Source organism: Siphateles boraxobius, unplaced genomic scaffold (genome assembly GCF_051911475.1).
Source record: "Siphateles boraxobius isolate OS27281-9 unplaced genomic scaffold, OSU_SipBor_1 19, whole genome shotgun sequence".
Classification (NCBI taxonomy): domain Eukaryota; kingdom Metazoa; phylum Chordata; class Actinopteri; order Cypriniformes; family Leuciscidae; genus Siphateles; species Siphateles boraxobius.
The window spans coordinates 25,684,895-25,703,856 of record NW_027508799.1 but is presented as its reverse complement, the minus strand read 5'-3'; the positions used below and the strand labels follow the sequence as shown (position 1 = coordinate 25,703,856).

Sequence of the window (18,962 nt, the reverse complement as noted above, 5' to 3'; positions counted from 1 at the left end):
AGCTATCAAATGTATGCAACAGGAACAATATAAGGACATAACAAGTCTATGAATTTATGAAAGTTGTGTAATTTACTGACGTCAGAATTCTCAAGGATCTTATCTTTGCGAAATTCTTTTTACATAGTTATTCGTTCATAAAAGTTATATGGAAAGGTTTTATGATTTATTACATTATTCAAAAAATATATTAAAACACACACACACACTAAATGTAACCCTTATTTTTTTTATTCAGTCCTAACATTAGCAAAGGCATGTCTGAGATAAAAAGAGAATATTTTTGCATTTTTGTGTGTGGCACAGCAGGTAAGAGCAGCAATGGCTATAAGAAACTTGCAGTGAGTCATAAGTTGATTCAGTAGTCACTGGATTTGTTGAGTTCATTAAAGGTTTAGAATGACAAAGACTGCTAGTTTTTCAAGTGATTATTTCAAGAACCGGTTCATAAGATTTACTTATTCGTGAATCATGTAGGCCTATTCTCCATGTAAAATATGGTGAAGAAAATACTGCTATGTGGCATGTTATGCATTCTGACAGAAATATGTGAATAAATACGGCCAAAAACGAATTTGTTAATTGAATCTGAACTCAAATTGTTTTCATGTTTATGACATAGCTTGAACACACCATTCTCACACTTTGTGCAATCCCTGATGTAGGTGAGCCTGAATGTAATGCTATTGTGGTTTTATTGTGTTCAATTGCTCAACCTAGAGCTATTAAATATTAATATTTATCAGATTTAATTTTGTATTAATGAGAAATATACGTCATCTTTGTATCTATCATACGGAAAAAAATACTTTTTTGCAGAGTGAGTTATAGTGTTTAATCAGCTAAATCATTGTACTGAACTTGTCTAGTCATATTAAAATTGCAAGTAAATAAAATAAATTACAAATCTCTTTTTTCATTTTTAAATACCAGACTATCACAAAAACAAATCAGATGTTTACATCCTGAGGAGTTAATGGCTATTTTTCAGTCAATGCACAGCTGATGAATGGGCTTTGACACATTAGCGCTTCCCCCAGAATTCCTGCTTCCTTCTCTGAGCGCGGCCCAAGAGCTCAGAGGCCACGGAGCATGAGGCTGCTGATCTAGATGAGATCTGAGACATCTTATCATCTGGATTTAATATGAAAAAGAGATTTTAAAAATGTTCAATGAGAAATATATAAGAATAATATTTCATATCATAATTATAAGACATAATAATGAAAGACATTTTAAGATATTACTGTTTCCGTAAATGAGTAATTAAGGGCAACATATGCAAAAACAGTGCAGACATGCAATCAGTGAAACCAGTGAAATGAAATGCATTAGCCGTTCTTGATATGCGCACCACATCAAAAGACACATTGATCTAAATCCTGTTCCTACTAAAACGGCTAGATAGTCATAAAAGCATGAAGTAACTGTCTGTAACTGCTTATGGTTGCTCATCTGCTAATATTAAGAAGATGATTTTACCATTCTCTGACACAACAGAATCAGATTCAGGAAACAGAAACAGCTCTGGACGAAAAATTCCCAGGTTACCTACAATTGACACAAAGAGGATATTGTGATAACGTATGGGTATATTACATGAATGATCGTAACATCAAAGGCAGTGAAACTTAATCACGTAATTTCCACTTTACACTGACCATGTTTTGTAAGGTTGACTGGACGTACAAGTCACCAATATCTTATTTAATTTGATCAATCAACTTAACTACATTAGGTTAGAGTCTAACCTAACCGTTAGACCAATGGTTAGATATAACAACTGACATTTTCATTTGACATTTTCACTGACATTTACAGTTTTTCATTTAAAGCAGATTACCTTATAATGTTGTATATGTAGCACTGAATAATTCTCAATACTGGCAGGGAAATAAAGTATAATGATTAAAGTATAATGAAACACATTTGATCATATGTACTACTGATCAAATGTTTGGGGTTGGTACATTTTTTAAATGTCTCTTATGCTCACCAAGGCTGCATTTATTTGATTAATAAATACAGTAAACATTAACATTGTGAAATATTATTGTGATTTAAAAAATCTGTTTTCTATTTTTATAAAATTTGTGTAGTTTATTCCTGCAATGCCAAAGCCATTTTCAGCAGCCATAACTCTTCAGTCACATTAATCTTTAGATTTTTTTTTTAATATGCTGATTTGGTGCTTTCTTATTGTTATCACAGTTTTAAACGGTTGTATTGCTTAATATTTTTGTGGAATTTTATTGTGAATAGAAATATTTTGCGAAAGTGTCTTTAAAGTCACTTTTGATCAATTTAAAGTCCTTGATTAATAAAAATACTATTTCTTTAAAAAAACACTTTTGAATAGTAGTGTGTATGTATGTATGTATGATAAAGATATTACTAATATATATAAAAAAAAAATATATATATATATATATATATATATATAATATTAGTAATATCTTTATCATATTAGTGATTATATGACTGTTTAAAAAAACTTTATGTGTATACGTTTTGTGTATATGTGTATACAATTTTTAAAATAACTAATTCATGTCAAATGCCTTTAAGGTATAAATGCAATAATTCAAATGATGATAGTTCTCTTGAATTGTCATAATTAGGAGATATGCAAGTATACATCAATCAATAGGTGTATATTAACTACACTTGATAGAGGTGAAATCATCTTTTGGAATAAAATGACTCCAGGAGGACCAGGGAAAATCTGACCCGGTAGCATGAGGACAATACAGTGGTACCAAAATAATGCACTGACGTTAGTGGAAAAAACTAAACAGACACAAAAAGACAACAGGAGACTGACCTAGATTATTCTCCCCCTATTGCTGGCGGTAACCTAACCTCCCTCTGCTCCTTCTGCTGGTAAATGACTCAGTCACTTTTCAATTGCGTGCTTATAGAGTGGCGGTTTTTCTTCCTATGTATGGATCGATGATCATGCAATCAAATGAAGCCATATTTTTGTAGCGCAAACTAAAATGTTCACTTCTAACGTGCATAAATGTCTTTACAGCTTAAGGCTCAGTGTGAATTCATAAAAGCTGCGATCGGTAGGCTTCTCATAATAAAACTCCCATGGCTGACACTAGATCTATCAGTGGATGCTGAAAGGAAGCTTACCATTATGCTGAAACTCCGGGTTTCTCATCATGCCCTGAATTCTGTTGGGAAGTGGAGAGACAGCAGCTTTGTGACCGTGGCTGGTCTGTTGTTTTTGTGATGGCTTGGATTGTCTTGGATGGGGGGTGTAGTCTGGCGCTTTCTCATCCTCAGACCACGCATCTTCACCCATGGGAAGTAGATCTACGGTGGTAATGCCAGCAGCCGGTGGGGAACGTTGCAAGCTTCCATTCTCAGCCTTCGCAATACAATGGAGATTGAAATCTGAAGACAATGTATGACATAATATTGCTCATTTGACTTAAGAATCATGTACCTTACTGTGTGGCTGCCGTGGAGAGCCATCTATGACATGTTTATAAGGAGAGTGAGGTTTTCCTAAAGGTGGCTCACTCCTCCTAACTTTCTTGGAGGAATGTTTGATCTTCGGAGGAGAGACCAACAAAGCTCCTCCTAATAAAATTCATAAATAATATTACATTTTTTTAAACTTCTTATTTATTTCCCTTAATTGATTACAAAGTATGTCTCATGAACGAGAGGCTTGGAGCCATTTTGACCGCAAACCATTAAATCAAATTTGTGACGGATGTACAATCTGCACAGAAAACCACAGCTGTCTGTAAAACCAAGTTGAACTAAAACATTATTCATTATTAATAGGTCGATGTAGCATGAACTTTTGAAAGTATTGTTAAGTATGTTTGTTACCAGTGGCTGGAGTTGTCCGATCGTGATGCGTTCTTTGTACAGTCTGCATGGTCTTCAGTTTGGGGGTTGGTAATCTGCCCGCATCTTCAGACCCCTCCACCACCAATGATGACTCAGTTTCCAATAGCTGCAACCTACAAAAGATATGTGAAACGTCTGAATGAAAAACTGCAACGGCATAGGCAGAAACATTTTGCACGCAAGACAAATGTATAATAATGTATAATAATCTATTTTTTTATATTATTGGTATCTCTGTGTTAATTTCTTTGAATGGTCCAACTTTATATTAAGTGGCTTTAAGTACTATGTACTTACATCAAAAAATAAATACAATGTACTTATTGTGTTCATGTTGTATTGCAAAACACTTTTGCTGCTATTGAGGTGTTATGCAGGTAAGGTTAGGGACAGGTTTGGTGGTATGGGTAGGTATAAGGGTGGGTTTAAAGGTTTTGTAAGGGAAGGGTCAATTGTGTAATTACAAATGTAATTACATAAATTAATTACAGCTGTAATTACATGCAGGTATTTTTAAAATGTAAGTACAATGTAAAAACATGTATGTACACAATAAGTCCATTGTATCAAATTACTAATTTCAATGTAAGTACTTAAAGCCACTTAATATAAAGTGGGACCCTCAATTCAAATTCTTCAAATCTGACTTATGCCCAACAATGAGACCTTCATGTCCATTTTGGTTCTAGTTTTGGCAGGTTCTCTTATCTCAAGTATCTCAAATGCAACTGAGGTGAGGTGACAATTCAGAGAAACAACAAGTACATACATGTCATTTCTCTCCTTCATGTTTCCATGATCATCTTTTGGATTCCACTGATTTTTTTCAACTGTGAACTCTTCCTGTGAAATCTCAGACTCATTTCTCTCTCCATGTCCCTCTTCTTCACCCCAAGCCAACTTCCTCTGCACAGGGAGGGTGGGGTCCTCTCCTAGAGAGCTTCTCCTGCTGGCTGCCACAGAAGCAGAAGGTCCAGGGCTAAAGCTTGCCCTGGCACTGCCACCCCTAAATAGACATGCCAAAGAGACCAGGTCATTCATAAAAGAAAGCTCTGAACTGACTGTAAGAATTATGATGCCTGAGCTCTCCTCACCTGGCCAGGTCCAGAGCCTCAATGATAGGGCTGCTACTAGTGCTTCTGCAGGCCTCAGATTCAATGGAGGACGAGGAGGTGCCAATCGAAGGCTCCCACATCCAGTTGTGATCTGACAGGATCTGATTCAAGTGTTGCCGAGAAAAATGAGTTCCCCATGCCCGTTTCCTGTAGGCCTCTGCCTTCTCACGTAGCTCCCGCACCTGTCGAAAAACAGCAGCACATTAGAATTGTGATAAATCAGAGCCCGGAAAAATAGGGCAACGCTACAGATAATATGTGTAGACAAGAAGACTGATAATTCATAGCAAGCACAGACAAAACACTGCTTTAGATATTCAGGACTCAACAACAAGAATGACGAGCTGACCCAGTGAGATTTTGGGCCAGTTGACGTAATGTTTTTAAAAGGATTATTTAATTAAAGTAGTAAACTTTTTTTTGTCATGAAAATATATTTATTTCAAACATGTATTAAAATATGTTGGTAAAAATCTAAATTTTCTGAGGTGGGAAAATTTATTGTTGAGCCCTGACATTGTAATTATACATGCTTGACATAAATGTGATGAATCAATAAATTCGCATCATGCAACATTATCAGATCCGGTTCGAAACTCGTGGAGAATGCGTGTAAAAGTGCAGGCAGTCATGCTACACTCCTAAAGAGCTGACTCAAAAAGACACCACTGTCCCATATGGCAAGACTTGAATAAAAGTTTTGCTGGAGACGCACTGAAGCACACTTGACACCATAACCTAAAATGTAGTACTAATGTCTCAAAAAAGTTACTTTGTTTTTACAGGGTCAGCATGATAAAGGTTTACAATCAACAAATTTTTAGGACGTACACCTTACAATTGTGAAGAATTTATCATCATGACAGATGCTGACCATGTAAAAAACAAAGAAATCAGATCAAATAATTTACATAGTGTGAAACTCTCATACAAATTGATAAATACCGCTAAGTTATATAATAAGTCAAATATTAATTATCCTACATATTTTTACAGAAAAATATTATTTTGTCCCCCTCTGTCAATTTCATTTATACTCCAGCTGTGTATTGTTATGGTTTACTTTTGAAATTGGGTGATATTGTTGGCTCCTCTAATATCCTAATATTGATTCAGATCTATTCTGTTCCTAGTAAATCACTGTTAATAATGTAATTCATTATTAATAAATAAATAAATAAATAAAAGTACAATTAGGTGTTATGAACTGTACCTTAACGTTTAGCTATGCTTTTATATAACCAGTGAGTGAGCCAAAAGTCAATATAGGGTTACACCTGAAAGCAAAAAAAAAAAGAGAAAAACCACAGACAACTTCAAAGTTCCAAGTATGCTGACAGATAACATCTTGATGACTGATCCCACATGCACACATACACAGATTGCACATGCAGACACACACACAGACACTTCAGGTCTAGGTCTATATGAGATGATACCATTTAGTCAAAGTTTGAATGATGTCATACATTTGATGTGGCAGCACATAACAGATTAGGGCTGTCACTTTTTATTCGATATTCCAATATGCATTCGAACATGACGTGAAATATCCGTATTCGAACTATAAATAAACTATCCGGTTTTTAAAGTGCCATGTTTAGCGCATTTTTTACAGTCTATGATTAGACCGTTTTTTGTTTTTTATTATTGTTTACAATCTCATCCAGGAGCGGGGGCTCTAAACGTATTGTAGCGTAAGCCCATGACCAAATCAAGCGAATAATAGCCTCCCTGTTTTGAAAATGGAAGATAACGCACAGAACGACAGCCCGAGCGGAGAATTACGACCTCAACTCATCTAAAAAGTCGAGTCTGGAAATATTTTGGGTTCTACAGCTACACCGTATACCACTTCTCTCAACATTGACGCGCAAATCTGTGTGTGCCAGGCACGTGTGCGCGCACTGAGCTCGTGTTCTCCACCGCGGGGAACATCGCCAATAAAAAGAGAGCCGCACTTGACCCAGATCAAATTGATAAATTGGTGTTTCTAGCAAACAATATTAAGAAATGAATTGAAATAAGAAATGAGGCTAGGCTATATGCCTTACTCCTGCTGTTTAAGCCGTCACGTTATTGTTTGTGCCGTGCTGTTCCGATGCAGTTTTTTTCCATGTAGCTTAGTGGCACTTTATATAGATTAAATTGATAACCTGCTGTTTAAAACATTAAGTCAAAAAAATGTTTTCAGACAGGCCTGAGTCCTGTTTATGACTGTCAGACTGTTAATAAATTTGTGATTGAATCTCCGTTACGGTGTTTTTTTGGGGGGGGGGGGGGGGGGGGGGGTCTCGTAGAAATTCGAATATATTCGAATATATTACTTGATATTCGATAACCGTTCGAATTTGATTTTTCTCAAAAGTGACAGCCCTATAACAGATACACATAAGCAAATGAAGGTATCTGTTGAGACAGCAGCAGCTAGAGAATGGATGTAACAGGCGGTACAGTTACCTCATGATACCACTCGTGAAAACCAACACACTCCTGCAAGATTAATCACACAGACCAGTGATTAGAGAGATTATAAATGTGTTTCCTAATAGCTCTGCCACTTTAATCCACCACAGCTCAAGCTTTCATGTAATGTGGTGTCAGAATTGCTCTTGAATTACTTTTGTAGCCTTCATACCCTCTGGTCATTTTTTATTTGCTGTGTTTAAGTCACCCTTGTGAACGCTATGTAACTGAAGTTCTAGAAATACTTTTTTAAGAATTAAAATAATTTGATGTGCTTTATATTTTAAATAAATTTGTTGCTGGACATTGATCTCATCTCTAGTGTTGTTAAAATGCAGTACATGTAGTTTGTTAATTTACATTTTCAGCTATTCCTTTAACATTCAATACTAGAAATGCATGAATAAAAGCCTAAATTCAATATGTTCATCATATAAATCAATTCGGTTTCTATAGAAAATTTGGACAAAACCACTCAATTCATATAGATTTTTTTGATGATGTCTTTATGAACTTTTTAAAGTGGCACATTTGTAGTTGCCTGGAGTTTCAATGGAGGGACAGAAATCTCTCAGATTTCATTTAAATATCTTCATTTGAGTTTTGAAGATGAACCAAAGTCTTATGGGTTTGGAACGACATGAGAGTGAGTAAATGATGAATATTTTTGGGTGAACTAACTCTTTAATTCATTAATTTTATTTTAGGCCACATTTTGTTCCCATAAATTTGTTTTCTTTTTCCAGAAGCTCACCTCCTCCTTTGCAGGTCTGACCTTCACCCACGCTTTATCTCTGTAGCTGTATTGGATGGGAGAACGGAAGTTGGATCTGTACTCAGTTTTCACCTTCCTGTCAAACAGAAAAGAGGGAGACTGGTAAAAACTCCTATGGAATAAAAAAAAAATTATTAAGACGACGCAATTTGAAGAATTTATAATTGTAACCTGTTGAATAAAATACAGGTGTCAAAATAAATATGTTGTTCTTATGTGCTGCTTATAAAAAAAAATCATTAAAACAGCCATATGAAATTCACTTTCTGTGTTGTTTCTGTTTTATTCCAGTCCTGTAAAAGTAAAAAATACAACAGTCACCTCATAGCCTTGGGTGAAGAGTCTCTCAGGGCACAAGGTGACCTCATTTCCTGTTTCTGTAGATAGGTGACTTCCTCTTCGGGGCTTGACTTCCTGCTGTGTTGTCGCTCCTTCTTCTTCTTCCTCTTATTCAGGTATGGTGGGCATTTAGGCAATAGTACAAGAAATACCATGTCAAAGGTACAAACGTTTTTTTTAAATGTATACAAATCAATTCAATTAAATGTATGCAATCGATTGTGTCTGTCAGGGTTTGATCAAATGGCCCATACAGGTGATCTAACAATAGGTTGGTGAAACTGGTTTATCCGGCTCCACACTGATGCTGTAATACTTGGAAAGTTTAATGTATGTGACTAAGCTGAATGTATATCCACCAAAACTTGTGACGCAGAACTAAGCGATTTTCTCTGAATGTGTGAGACTTCCCATTTATTAGCACCTATAAGGAAATAACTCGAAAAATAACAAAGGGCAGTAAACGGTAAATCTATTTACAAGGTAAAAATTTTGCAAACGAGTTTAATTATGATAATTGATTAAAATAGTATGACAGCAAATACAAGTTTCCAAGATCAAGCATAACGGACTGTATTGCACAGCTAAATGAACTGGAAGCGAATGACACTGGAAGTCTTTCAAGTTACAAATGCCCGCACCCAATCTTACGTTCAAAATAAGGTGCATATTTCAATGTACCTTCTCTGGGGCTGTGTTCTCTGTATGAAGTAGAGGGACCTCATATTGTTCAAAATCTCGCCTCAAGCGCAGTGGTCTAGGAGGAGGTGATCCTTTGAAACTTCTCTTGTACTCGCTCTCGATAATTACAGGGTTTGATTTGAAGGGTGGGATGGCTCTATTGTTACTGTACAGCATCTAAAACAGACATGAAATTATCCAGAACACAAAAAGGTCCAATGAAAATTTTTCTATGAATAATTAAAATGATAAATAAATAAAATTAATAATAACATAATTATAACACACACACACATATATATATATGTGTGTGTGTGTGTGTGTGTGTGTGTGTGTGTGTGTGTGTGTGTGTGTGTGTGTGTGTGTGTGTGTGTGTGTGTGTGTGTGTGTGTGTGTGTGTGTAAAATAAACATAGTGGCATGCAAATCTGTACTGCCATCTACTGGAATGTGTTTTTGTAGGTAAGAAATGCACACAAAAACAATCAAGGCATTCAAATATGCATCAATAATTCATATCACACTGCAGGTGAGCAAATGTGCTCTGTCCAATAATATGTCAGTTAATCTGGCCAGGGACTGGACACAAGCCTATGTGTGATGATAAAAAATATTTGGGATTGTGCAGGGAAGTACCTCATGTGCAGCAAGCAGGGGCGAATTGGCCACAGGCGTTTTCCACATGAACTGTCGCTGGTACTCTGAGCTCAAACGGCCATTCCTCTGTTGCTCAGACCTCAGTCCTGCTTTTTTCCGCAGTGCATGGTTAATCTAATAAACAATACAAGCTCTGAATTACTCTAACTGCATTGATGGTGTTAATAATAGTTAATAATACAATTCTAATTGTTATACACCAATTATGGTCTGAAAATACAAATAAAAAAATATAATAAATAAATATTAAGACTGGGCCTTTGAATATATATATATATATATATATGTGTGTGTGTGTGTGTGTGTGTGTGTAATTAATTGTAGTATAGAAACATAGAGGAATCTTCTCCTCAAGGGGAATAACTTTCTATTCCCCATTAACCCAACTTTGCGCCGATATACACTTAACACTGACTTATAATCAGACTCACTCCATTTAGTCTCTGCTGGTCTGCAGCTCTGGTGGATGTCTGAGCTGCTTGTGCCTCTGCTTGTAATTGGTGGGATGGTGCAGTGGTGCCCTCTGGTGGCATGAGGTCTCTTGGGGCTAGAGGGGTCACCTCTCTTTCTGCACTAGAGGCTCTGAGCACAGGTGTGACAGCAGGAGGTGTGACAGGCCTGCTCTTCTCCTGACGCTGTGGAGATGAAACTTGCCCTTCCCAGTTGAAAGAACTGGATACCTGAGGTGGATAAAATAGCACTTTCCTTTTGGATATGAATTGGGGTTCCCGAGTAATTCCTTTAAATGATAGAAAAAGATCAATCAGTTCAATATTAACGTGATAAGCTTACTAATTTTTATTCTATCTATCTATCTATCTATCTATCTATCTATCTATCTATCTATCTATCTATCTATCTATCACATACTTGACTGGTCAGAGGACAGTCCTGCCAGTCGCATCCTGCGATGTGGAGAATCGCTGCTGGGTCGTGTTGTTCGACTCTTGTATTTACTTCGATACTCGCTGATTCCCTATTAGAAGAAGAGCATAAGAGGGAACAGGTACACTTTATAACGTTAGCATAAGTAAATCGGTATATTTAAATGACCGGTATAATAAATTACATATATGATTTATTAGAAAAGATATGCTTAATAACTAGCTCTTAGCTGACAATTGGATAATATTGATGCCATTGCCTTTTAATCAACGCACAAACTTCTTCAAGAAATAACAGGAAGTCCCGACAATAGCTTGTAAAGCGTTTACCGTTTAAGTGTAACACGTTTCTTAATACTGTCACGTAGTTTCTCTTTGTTTTCGACAAAGCGTAAACTATATTTTTACTAGAATTCATATGAATGTATATTTGGTTACCAAAAAGTAAACAACCAGACTAAATATCAAAACTGAAAGCATTTCTGCAGAGCGCGCCCTGTGTTCCTTAAACAAATGACGTCGCACGAGCGCGTGCACCTTCAATCTGTGTTAAAAAAACAATTCGTTTCCAATGGATAATTTATATAACTCACCTTAAAATGCACAGGCATTTCGAGTCAGATCTAATGGTGATTAGTGCGCAAAGAGGTCCGTGAACAAAATAAGTGTTTTTTGTTGTTGTTGTTACTCGCTTAGTGGTGTGAGATTAGATTCGGTTGCAGGCTCGAGCTGTTACCTTGGTGAGGGTTGAAGCGTCCCACGATGCGCGCATGCGCACGGCTGTAAAGCCGCTTTGTTATGACCATAGACTGTAAAAAAATGGTTATGACGCTTTACTGCACCATGTGTTTGTGTAGTAGTAGTGTAATTAATTGTGATACTCCTAGTGGTCAATGTTGTTTTTCTGAATCCAAAACAAACATTAAAATAAAATAAGATCTTTCTCAAGAATGTAAGTTACACTTTGATTTATTTTTGGAACAATTTGTTTGAGAAGCTAAATTGTAAAACAAATTTGGTCTTAACTGCAAAAATCATTGCTCAGAAATTAAATAAATAAAGAAGTATCCTTAAAATTTAAACTCGTATATAACTACCTTTGTTGCTTTACAAATATATTCATCAATAGACGGTTTTTCAAATGTCACGCTGATTAGTTTCAACTACCCGATGGTAGTAAACGGCGTGGAAAAGTATCCAGGAATACAAGCTAACTTCTTCACTACTACTCAAATGTATAGCTTGACTTGCTACTTACAAGTAGCATGATGATAAACTCAAAAGTTGCTTTCTAAACACTTATGTTTTTCTTTGTGCCGCGCATCAATGGCTAAACCTGGTATCAGTAAATCTTAGCCGATAATACTTTAATCTCTTTTACAAATATCTACCGCCATTTCTGTTTGGTTTGTGTAGTTACACAGGATGGCAGCACCTTTCCGCAAGGATTTGCGGGTCTCTCTCAAATTTTGGGGACGTGGCAAGACGTACCCAATAAGACAATTCACTAGGTGAACAACGGCCTTGAGCGACGCATCAACCGATGTTGTAGTATCTTGTGCTGATTGGTTTTCCGTTAGACTGTAGCCAATTAAAAGAGAGTGCGCAGAGTCAGCGCATTATTAAACAACGGGATCCGTTACATCCGGGGTTCGTAATGCTGAAATGGCCCAATGGCAGTGCACGGACTTCACTATTCGTGCTGTGATTGGATCGCATCGTTGCTCTCGTCCTAAAAACGGTGTGGCACAGGGCTTTGCAGATTGAACTAAAGACCCCCAGTGTCTGGGATTTTCGGTCTCGTTCTAAATCTAGGTAAGTTTGTATTTTATACGTGTTTGTTTGTACTATAGAAATATGTTTGAACGTTGCATTGTCTGACCGTGTGCGTTGCAACGTTAATGACGAATCCCTTAAAGGGACAGTTAGTATTGATAATTAAAGGGATAGTTTACCTCCACATTAAAATTCTGTTATCTTTATCTCACTCTAATGTTGTTATAAATGTCTTTCTTTCATTTGTGGAAAACAAAACTAGAATGTTAGAGGACATACGACCCCAGTCACCATTTGCGTTCATTGCATTTTTTCCATACAATAAAAGTGAATGGTGACCGAGACTGCCATAACATCTTATATGTGCCGAAAGGTAACACGTTGGCCTATATTTGTGCTTTTGGATCATATCTGTCTTAGTTTTTGTTTATGTAAATGTTAACCATTAGTAAAAAGCTTTTGTGTTATTTTGGTATGAGACTAAAACATCATAACTGTTTCTCATATTACTGTGTCTACAAGTCCCAATGAAACTGCTAATGCAGTCAACATATGTGATTTATTTCTGGTGTGACTAATCTCTGATTGAGGCTGAAATTATTTAAAGGCATGCAGGTCACTGTGATAACATTATTATTGGATTTTTACTAATTATTATTGCATTATAACTTTCATTAAGCAATGTGTTTCTAAATGTCCCATCAGAATTTGTGCCATGCCCACCAGTTCAGTCAAGTTTTGTGCTAATTTTACTTGATGTGTCTTGGACGCTTGTCTTGGCTGAGCTACTTCTCGTTTTCATCATTTTTGTTACACTTTTTTTTTTTTTTCTCTGGAAACATCTTTTTGTCTATGTTGACGTTGACAGTTTCCTGTCAAAGGTTCTGTCTTATAATTTGCCAGTCATTATGGTTCTCTTTCCCCTGCTACATGCATTTACACTACCGTTCAAAGGTTCAGGGTCAGTATTTTTTTATTTTTGAAAGAATGTAACACTTTCATTCAACCAGGACAAATTAAATTGTCCAAAAGTTACAGAAATCCTTTGTAGCATTATAAATGTCTGTTCAATTCTGCTCTTTTGAACTTTCTATTCATAATATTTCCGAATGATCACGTGACACTGACGACTGAAGTAATGATGCTGAAAATTCAGCTTTGCCATCACAGGAATAAATTACATTTTAAAATATATTAAGAAAAAAAGTTATTTTAAATTGTAATAATTTTCAGCAATATTACTGTTTTTTGTGTGTATTTTTGACCCTATAAATGCAGCCATGTATTTCCACTTCTTACTCAAACACACACAATGTTTACATGCACTGATTCAAACAGATCTTGTTAACTCATGCAGTCATGTTTGCACAGTTGTTCATTCAAACATAGCCACACTAGAAATTCTTCTGGTCAGGGTTATTTTAGTTTAAAAGGGATTTGGGACATATATATGTTAATATTTGGTCTCTCTTTCCTCAGGGCTTACATGATGAAGATGGAGATTAGGCCTCTGTTGATGTGCTTTGCTCTGTGTGTGGTTTATGCCACCAGCAAACCCACAGAGAAGAAGGACCGTGTCCACCATGATGCGCAGCTCAGCAGCAAAGAGCACGAAGATGGCGCAAACTTTGACTATGACCACGATGCATTCCTTGGGGAGGAGGAAGCCAAGTCTTTTGATGACCTGACCCCAGAGGAAAGCAAGAATAGGCTTGGGTAAGGATTGTGCTAAGGAGTGTTAAGGCGCAATTAGCAGTGATTTGCTGCAACAAAAATGAGTAGAAGTCATTCTTTTCTTTGAGAGTTGGTTGTTTCCAGCAACATATGTGACTGCGCAAAAAAATAATTAAGAGAGGACATTCTTATAGTGAATTTTCTTTTTGTTCTTCTTATTTTGCCTTTCAGTAAAATTGTGGATAAGATTGATGCAGACGAGGATGGTTTTGTCACAGAGGCTGAGCTGAAAGCATGGATCAAAAAGGCTCAAAAGAAGTACATCTATGACAATGTGGATAGGCAATGGAAGGATTTTGACATGAATAATGATGGCATGATCTCTTGGGAAGAATACAAGAATATCACATACGGCACATACCTTGGTAAAAATGCAGTCTCTTTTTTTTTATAAACAAGTTAAACAATCTTAAAGGATTGGTCGCACAAAAATCCTATACAAAAAGTATAATTCTGTCATCATTTACTAGCCGCATGTTATTCCAAACTTGAATGAATTTCTTTCTGATGTGGGACACAAAATATGGTTTTAAAAATGTCTGTGTTTTATTGTTTTTTTATCATATAATGAAAGTCAGTGGCATCCAATGTTATTTTAGATCCCACTGACTTTCATTTTATGAACAAAAACAGTTCTTCAAAATATCATATTTTGTGTTCCAGAGAAGAAAGTCAGTCATACAGATTTGGAACAACATGAGTGAGTAGGCCAAATGATGACAGAATTGTCAAGCAGAATTGCAAAAATTAGTATTTTAATAATAATTTGTGCCGTCTGTGTTTTTCTAGATGATCCTGAACCTGATGACGGCTACAACTACAAGCAGATGATGGCTAGAGATGAACGGCGCTTTAAAATGGCTGATGGAAATGGAGACCACATCGCTAACAAAGAGGAGTTCACTGCCTTCCTACATCCTGAGGAGTATGAACATATGAAGGACATTGTTGTGTTGGTGGGTCTGTTTCTAATATGTCAGTTCTATCCCAGGCTAAAATTATTGTGAAACCTGTTTGCATCCCATTTTACTATTGTAATTTGACATACACCACCGTTCAAAAGTTTTGAGTTTACGCCACTTGCGGACAAAATTAAATATACCATATATTATATACTATATATTACGAATTAACAATTCATTCTCGTTTTAGTAAATCATAGCCACATAATTCCATCCTTCTTTAACTAAAACAAGGGAACAAATTATTACAACATGCCCACGATTTAGTAAAACGAGGGAACAATGATTATATTGTGCGGATGATTTAGTAAAACGAGGGAACGGATTATTATATCGTGCATAGGATTTAGGAAAACAAGAGAACAAATTATTATATTGTGCACACGGTTTAGTAAAATGAGGGAACAAATTATTATATCGTGCACACAATTTACTTAAAATGAGGGAACAAATTAGTTGAATGTGCTGACTTATTAGTAAGTCATGGGAACAAATTGTTAATTTTATCTCATGTGCCGGGAATCCGTACAAAAGAACAGCTTTAATTTGAAATCTTTTGTGACATTTTAAATGTCTTCACTGCCACTTTTGATCAATTTTAAGCACCATTGCTGAATAAAAGTATTAATTTCTTTAAAAAGTAAAAAAAATATACCAACCCCAAACCTTTGAATGGTAGTGTATTTCTGAGTGAAATTTTTAATTCAGTGAGAAAATGGAGTGTGGTATAATTGTATCCATTGAGAATTGATTGGATCATAGAAAGTGGGTGCTTCATTCCAAAATGGATCTTGGTATTTTGGTAGGGGTTTAAAAATAGAAATACTGGTGACGTTGATTAGAAAGTAAAACAACAAACTTTATTTTCTTCTTAATTCTGTGCACTGACGAATTTTGCCCATCCGCACATGTATGAAGGAAGTTCATAGAATCTGCTTAGGATGTTTCCTGTTTTAGATGTAATTTTCCCTAGCCTATTTCACCGATCTTCCTTCTTCAACTTTATCATCAGGAAACTATGGAGGATATTGATAAGAATGGTGATGGTTTTATCGACCTAGAGGAGTATATTGGTGAGTGAAATACAGTATTAGGTATGATATTTAAAATCTGAAAGTGTTTTTTAAAAGTTTTCATATGTTTTTATACATTGAATAAAGAAGTAAATGTGTAGTTCTGACTTAAAATCGGTTTAATTTGTTTGAATATCAGGCGACATGTACAACCATGAGGATGAAATGGACGAGCCAGAATGGGTGGCGACAGAGCGAGAGCAGTTTTCCGAGTTTAGAGACAAGAACAAGGATGGAAAGATGGACCAGGAGGAAACCATGGACTGGATCCTGCCGGCCGACTATGACCACGCAGAAGCCGAAGCAAAGCATCTGGTGTACGAGTCTGACACAGACAAGGTAAGCCCACCATAACTTATTTTGTCAGCTTTTGTAAAGTTATCATTGAAATCATTTAAACTGAGTCTGTCACACTGTTTTTCAGGATGGCAAACTCACCAAAGAGGAAGTACTCAACAAGTACGATTTGTTTGTGGGAAGTCAAGCGACTGACTTTGGGGAGGCGTTAGTTCGACATGATGAGTTTTAATTATTTTTTTTTCTATCATAATAGAAAATTACTTTTGAACTTGTTTGGTAAAAGAATATAATTTATTTTATATTGCTTCATCATAATACAACACTAAATCCTCAGATTTAGTTCACTTGACAGATTTTCTCTTTTTGCACATGGAAATGCATTCACGACATGCATTCTTATTTAGTTTTTTTTGTTTTTACTGTAAAGTGTGTTATCAGTTTTTGTTTGATCTGTCTTTGGAATCGTGGTCCATGTACATCATTTTTATCATTTCAATTAATGTTTATATTTGATAATGCGAAGCTGTTTATTCAGAGCTAAATTCAATGCAGTTTTAAACGTTACTGATCTATGATCAGCCCCCCTTGCTGTTCACAGGTCTGTTCATTCGGATACTGTACTGAAAGCTCACAGATTGGTTTCTTTCGAGGGTTTATACAAATAGGTATAAAATATATGTATATATTTACACGTTTATGTGAATATGTTTATAGCTTTATACATAATCTCACATTTCTCTCCTGTGTGTACTTGTCCTGGCACAAACATTGATTATAAGATGATGTGGACCCTCTCCCTTTCTCTCTAAAGGCAATATACTGTTTTCTTTCTATATTTATTTAGGAAAAAATCTTCTTAATTCACACATCCCATGAATTTCTATCAATATTAGATTTTTGTGTTCTTAAAGACTCCTAGATTCCCAACACTCATCTCTCATTGTGCCTTTCACTCATTTTCTATTTGATTTGGATCTTCAGTTTGAGCTATGTCTAAAATTTCCAATAATTTTGGTTCATAGGGTCCAATTGAACACATTGCTGAATAGTTTGTTGCTTTCAATTTCATTATTTGAAATACACTATCAGTTATATGATTTGTTTGTAACAAATGTGCCATGTGACAAGCATAGCAGTATCCTTTGTGGTCCATTATTGCATTTTTTTCCTATATAAAATGTTTTAGCACCTAAGGTTTTCAGGTGACTTCCTTCAAATGGTGCTGTTTTAGCTCAATAGACTGTATCTTGAAAAGAACAAATTGTCAATAAAGAATAATGAATGATTATCTTTTTTCAGTAATTACTTTCTGTCTGTCATTTTGTTTGAGATTTCAAATAATAGAAGAAATATAAAATCTTATATAAAAGACAGCTCCTTCCATCTGGCCATTTACACTGAAACCCACAAAATAACATCTGATAATATACCAAGCTAATAATATAGCTTGGTATGACCACTTGGTCAAAAATGATGTCCACACAATTCAGTATGTTTCATTGCGTCATGACACACGCACATTAGTTTTACCAGGCACAAAGTTTGAATAAAGTGCAAAGAAGCCCATTTCAGCCCAGGTCGGATATCACTTTTGGCCACTATACTGTGTATATATATATTCCAATGTAAAATGGATTTTGCTCATACGTTTATCTTCTTTAATCAAATGTACCTACTTATTGTAAGTGAATAGATAAAATAGAATATAAAAGCAATATTTTATAAATCGACATGTTTAAATCTATCATCCTCGATTGATTTGTTGATTTTAGTCTTTCAGGCAATGGGATAAAGGCCATTTCAGTTGATTAATGGAAACCAACAGGTAGAGAGAAAAAAATGCATCAAACAATATAAATCTTTATTAATTCTAAAAAACAGTGAACATGTACAAATTCATGCACACTGATTGTCTAATTACAACAGAACATGTACAGAGGTAATATAGATACAGGTATTAGAGATCCGACGTCATGAAGCCAGTGATTGGACAAGAGCTGTCGCTCATTATTTGTTACCAGCAAACTTCCAATGAAAGGTTCCTCAGCTGCAAACAAGCGGATGGACTTGGATAATTCCTTGTGATCTTATTTATCTTGGCTAAGCCAGCCAGAAAGCTGGGCCTGAATAGGTTCTTTAGAGGAGAAGAGAGTAAACCGCTTAGTAACATTCTGCTCTTTTGTCGAAACAAGCACTTTTGATTGGTATGGGGTGTTAGAATATTCTCAATGCTTAGTTTCCTTCAGCTCTCATTGTGATTGAATAAAAAACGCCATTATAATGCATCGTGCCTAATCAAGAGCATTTTAAAGACAAAATCAGGAATTT

The 18,962-nt window shown here is 35.7% G+C and overlaps 2 protein-coding genes across 8 annotated transcripts; one reads left to right on the top strand and one right to left on the bottom strand.

The window, feature by feature from the left end:
- Positions 1 to 215: 215 nt before the first annotated feature.
- Positions 216 to 11,592, bottom strand: mdm1 (Mdm1 nuclear protein). 6 transcript variants are annotated; one of them, XM_077234557.1, is made up of 15 exons: positions 11,526 to 11,592; positions 10,776 to 10,881; positions 10,337 to 10,644; positions 9,885 to 10,019; positions 9,250 to 9,426; positions 8,551 to 8,675; positions 8,209 to 8,305; positions 7,449 to 7,481; positions 4,968 to 5,170; positions 4,643 to 4,879; positions 3,853 to 3,986; positions 3,458 to 3,594; positions 3,142 to 3,379; positions 1,483 to 1,551; positions 216 to 1,134 (listed from the first exon to the last, which is right to left on the bottom strand). In XM_077234557.1, the coding sequence occupies exons 1-15, from the start codon at positions 11,559 to 11,561 to the stop codon at positions 1,025 to 1,027; spliced, it is 2,145 nt and encodes a 714-aa protein (XP_077090672.1). In that variant the 5' UTR covers positions 11,562 to 11,592; the 3' UTR covers positions 216 to 1,024. The 6 variants fall into 6 exon arrangements, with proteins under 6 accessions (XP_077090672.1, XP_077090673.1, XP_077090674.1 ...); XM_077234558.1 differs by having other exon boundaries at positions 11,383 to 11,559; XM_077234559.1 differs by lacking the exon at positions 11,526 to 11,592 and adding an exon at positions 11,120 to 11,307.
- Positions 11,593 to 12,472: 880 nt separating this feature from the next.
- Positions 12,473 to 17,920, top strand: calua (calumenin a). 2 transcript variants are annotated; one of them, XM_077234566.1, is made up of 7 exons: positions 12,473 to 12,604; positions 14,045 to 14,281; positions 14,471 to 14,664; positions 15,089 to 15,255; positions 16,274 to 16,334; positions 16,474 to 16,673; positions 16,759 to 17,920. In XM_077234566.1, the coding sequence occupies exons 2-7, from the start codon at positions 14,052 to 14,054 to the stop codon at positions 16,861 to 16,863; spliced, it is 957 nt and encodes a 318-aa protein (XP_077090681.1). In that variant the 5' UTR covers positions 12,473 to 12,604; positions 14,045 to 14,051; the 3' UTR covers positions 16,864 to 17,920. The 2 variants fall into 2 exon arrangements, with proteins under 2 accessions (XP_077090681.1, XP_077090682.1); XM_077234567.1 differs by lacking the exon at positions 12,473 to 12,604 and adding an exon at positions 12,732 to 12,938.
- Positions 17,921 to 18,962: the final 1,042 nt, after the last annotated feature.

What these genes read in the sequence shown, in the direction of transcription:
- calua (XM_077234566.1), top strand. Translation starts at nt 14,052, where the DNA reads ATGATGAAGATGGAGATTAGGCCTCTGTTGATGTGCTTTGCTCTGTGT. An exon ending in TGAAGGACATTGTTGTGTTG is followed by an intron (nt 15,256 to 16,273) that starts GTGGGTCTGTTT and finishes CTTTATCATCAG; the next exon opens with GAAACTATGGAGGATATTGA. An exon ending in ACGAGTCTGACACAGACAAG is followed by an intron (nt 16,674 to 16,758) that starts GTAAGCCCACCA and finishes ACTGTTTTTCAG; the next exon opens with GATGGCAAACTCACCAAAGA.
- mdm1 (XM_077234557.1), bottom strand. Translation starts at nt 11,561, where the DNA reads ATGCGCGCATCGTGGGACGCTTCAACCCTCACCAAG. An exon ending in ATGAAGGAGAGAAATGACAT is followed by an intron (nt 3,987 to 4,642) that starts GTATGTACTTGT and finishes TATCTTTTGTAG; the next exon opens with GTTGCAGCTATTGGAAACTG. An exon ending in CACGGCAGCCACACAGTAAG is followed by an intron (nt 3,380 to 3,457) that starts GTACATGATTCT and finishes TGTATTGCGAAG; the next exon opens with GCTGAGAATGGAAGCTTGCA.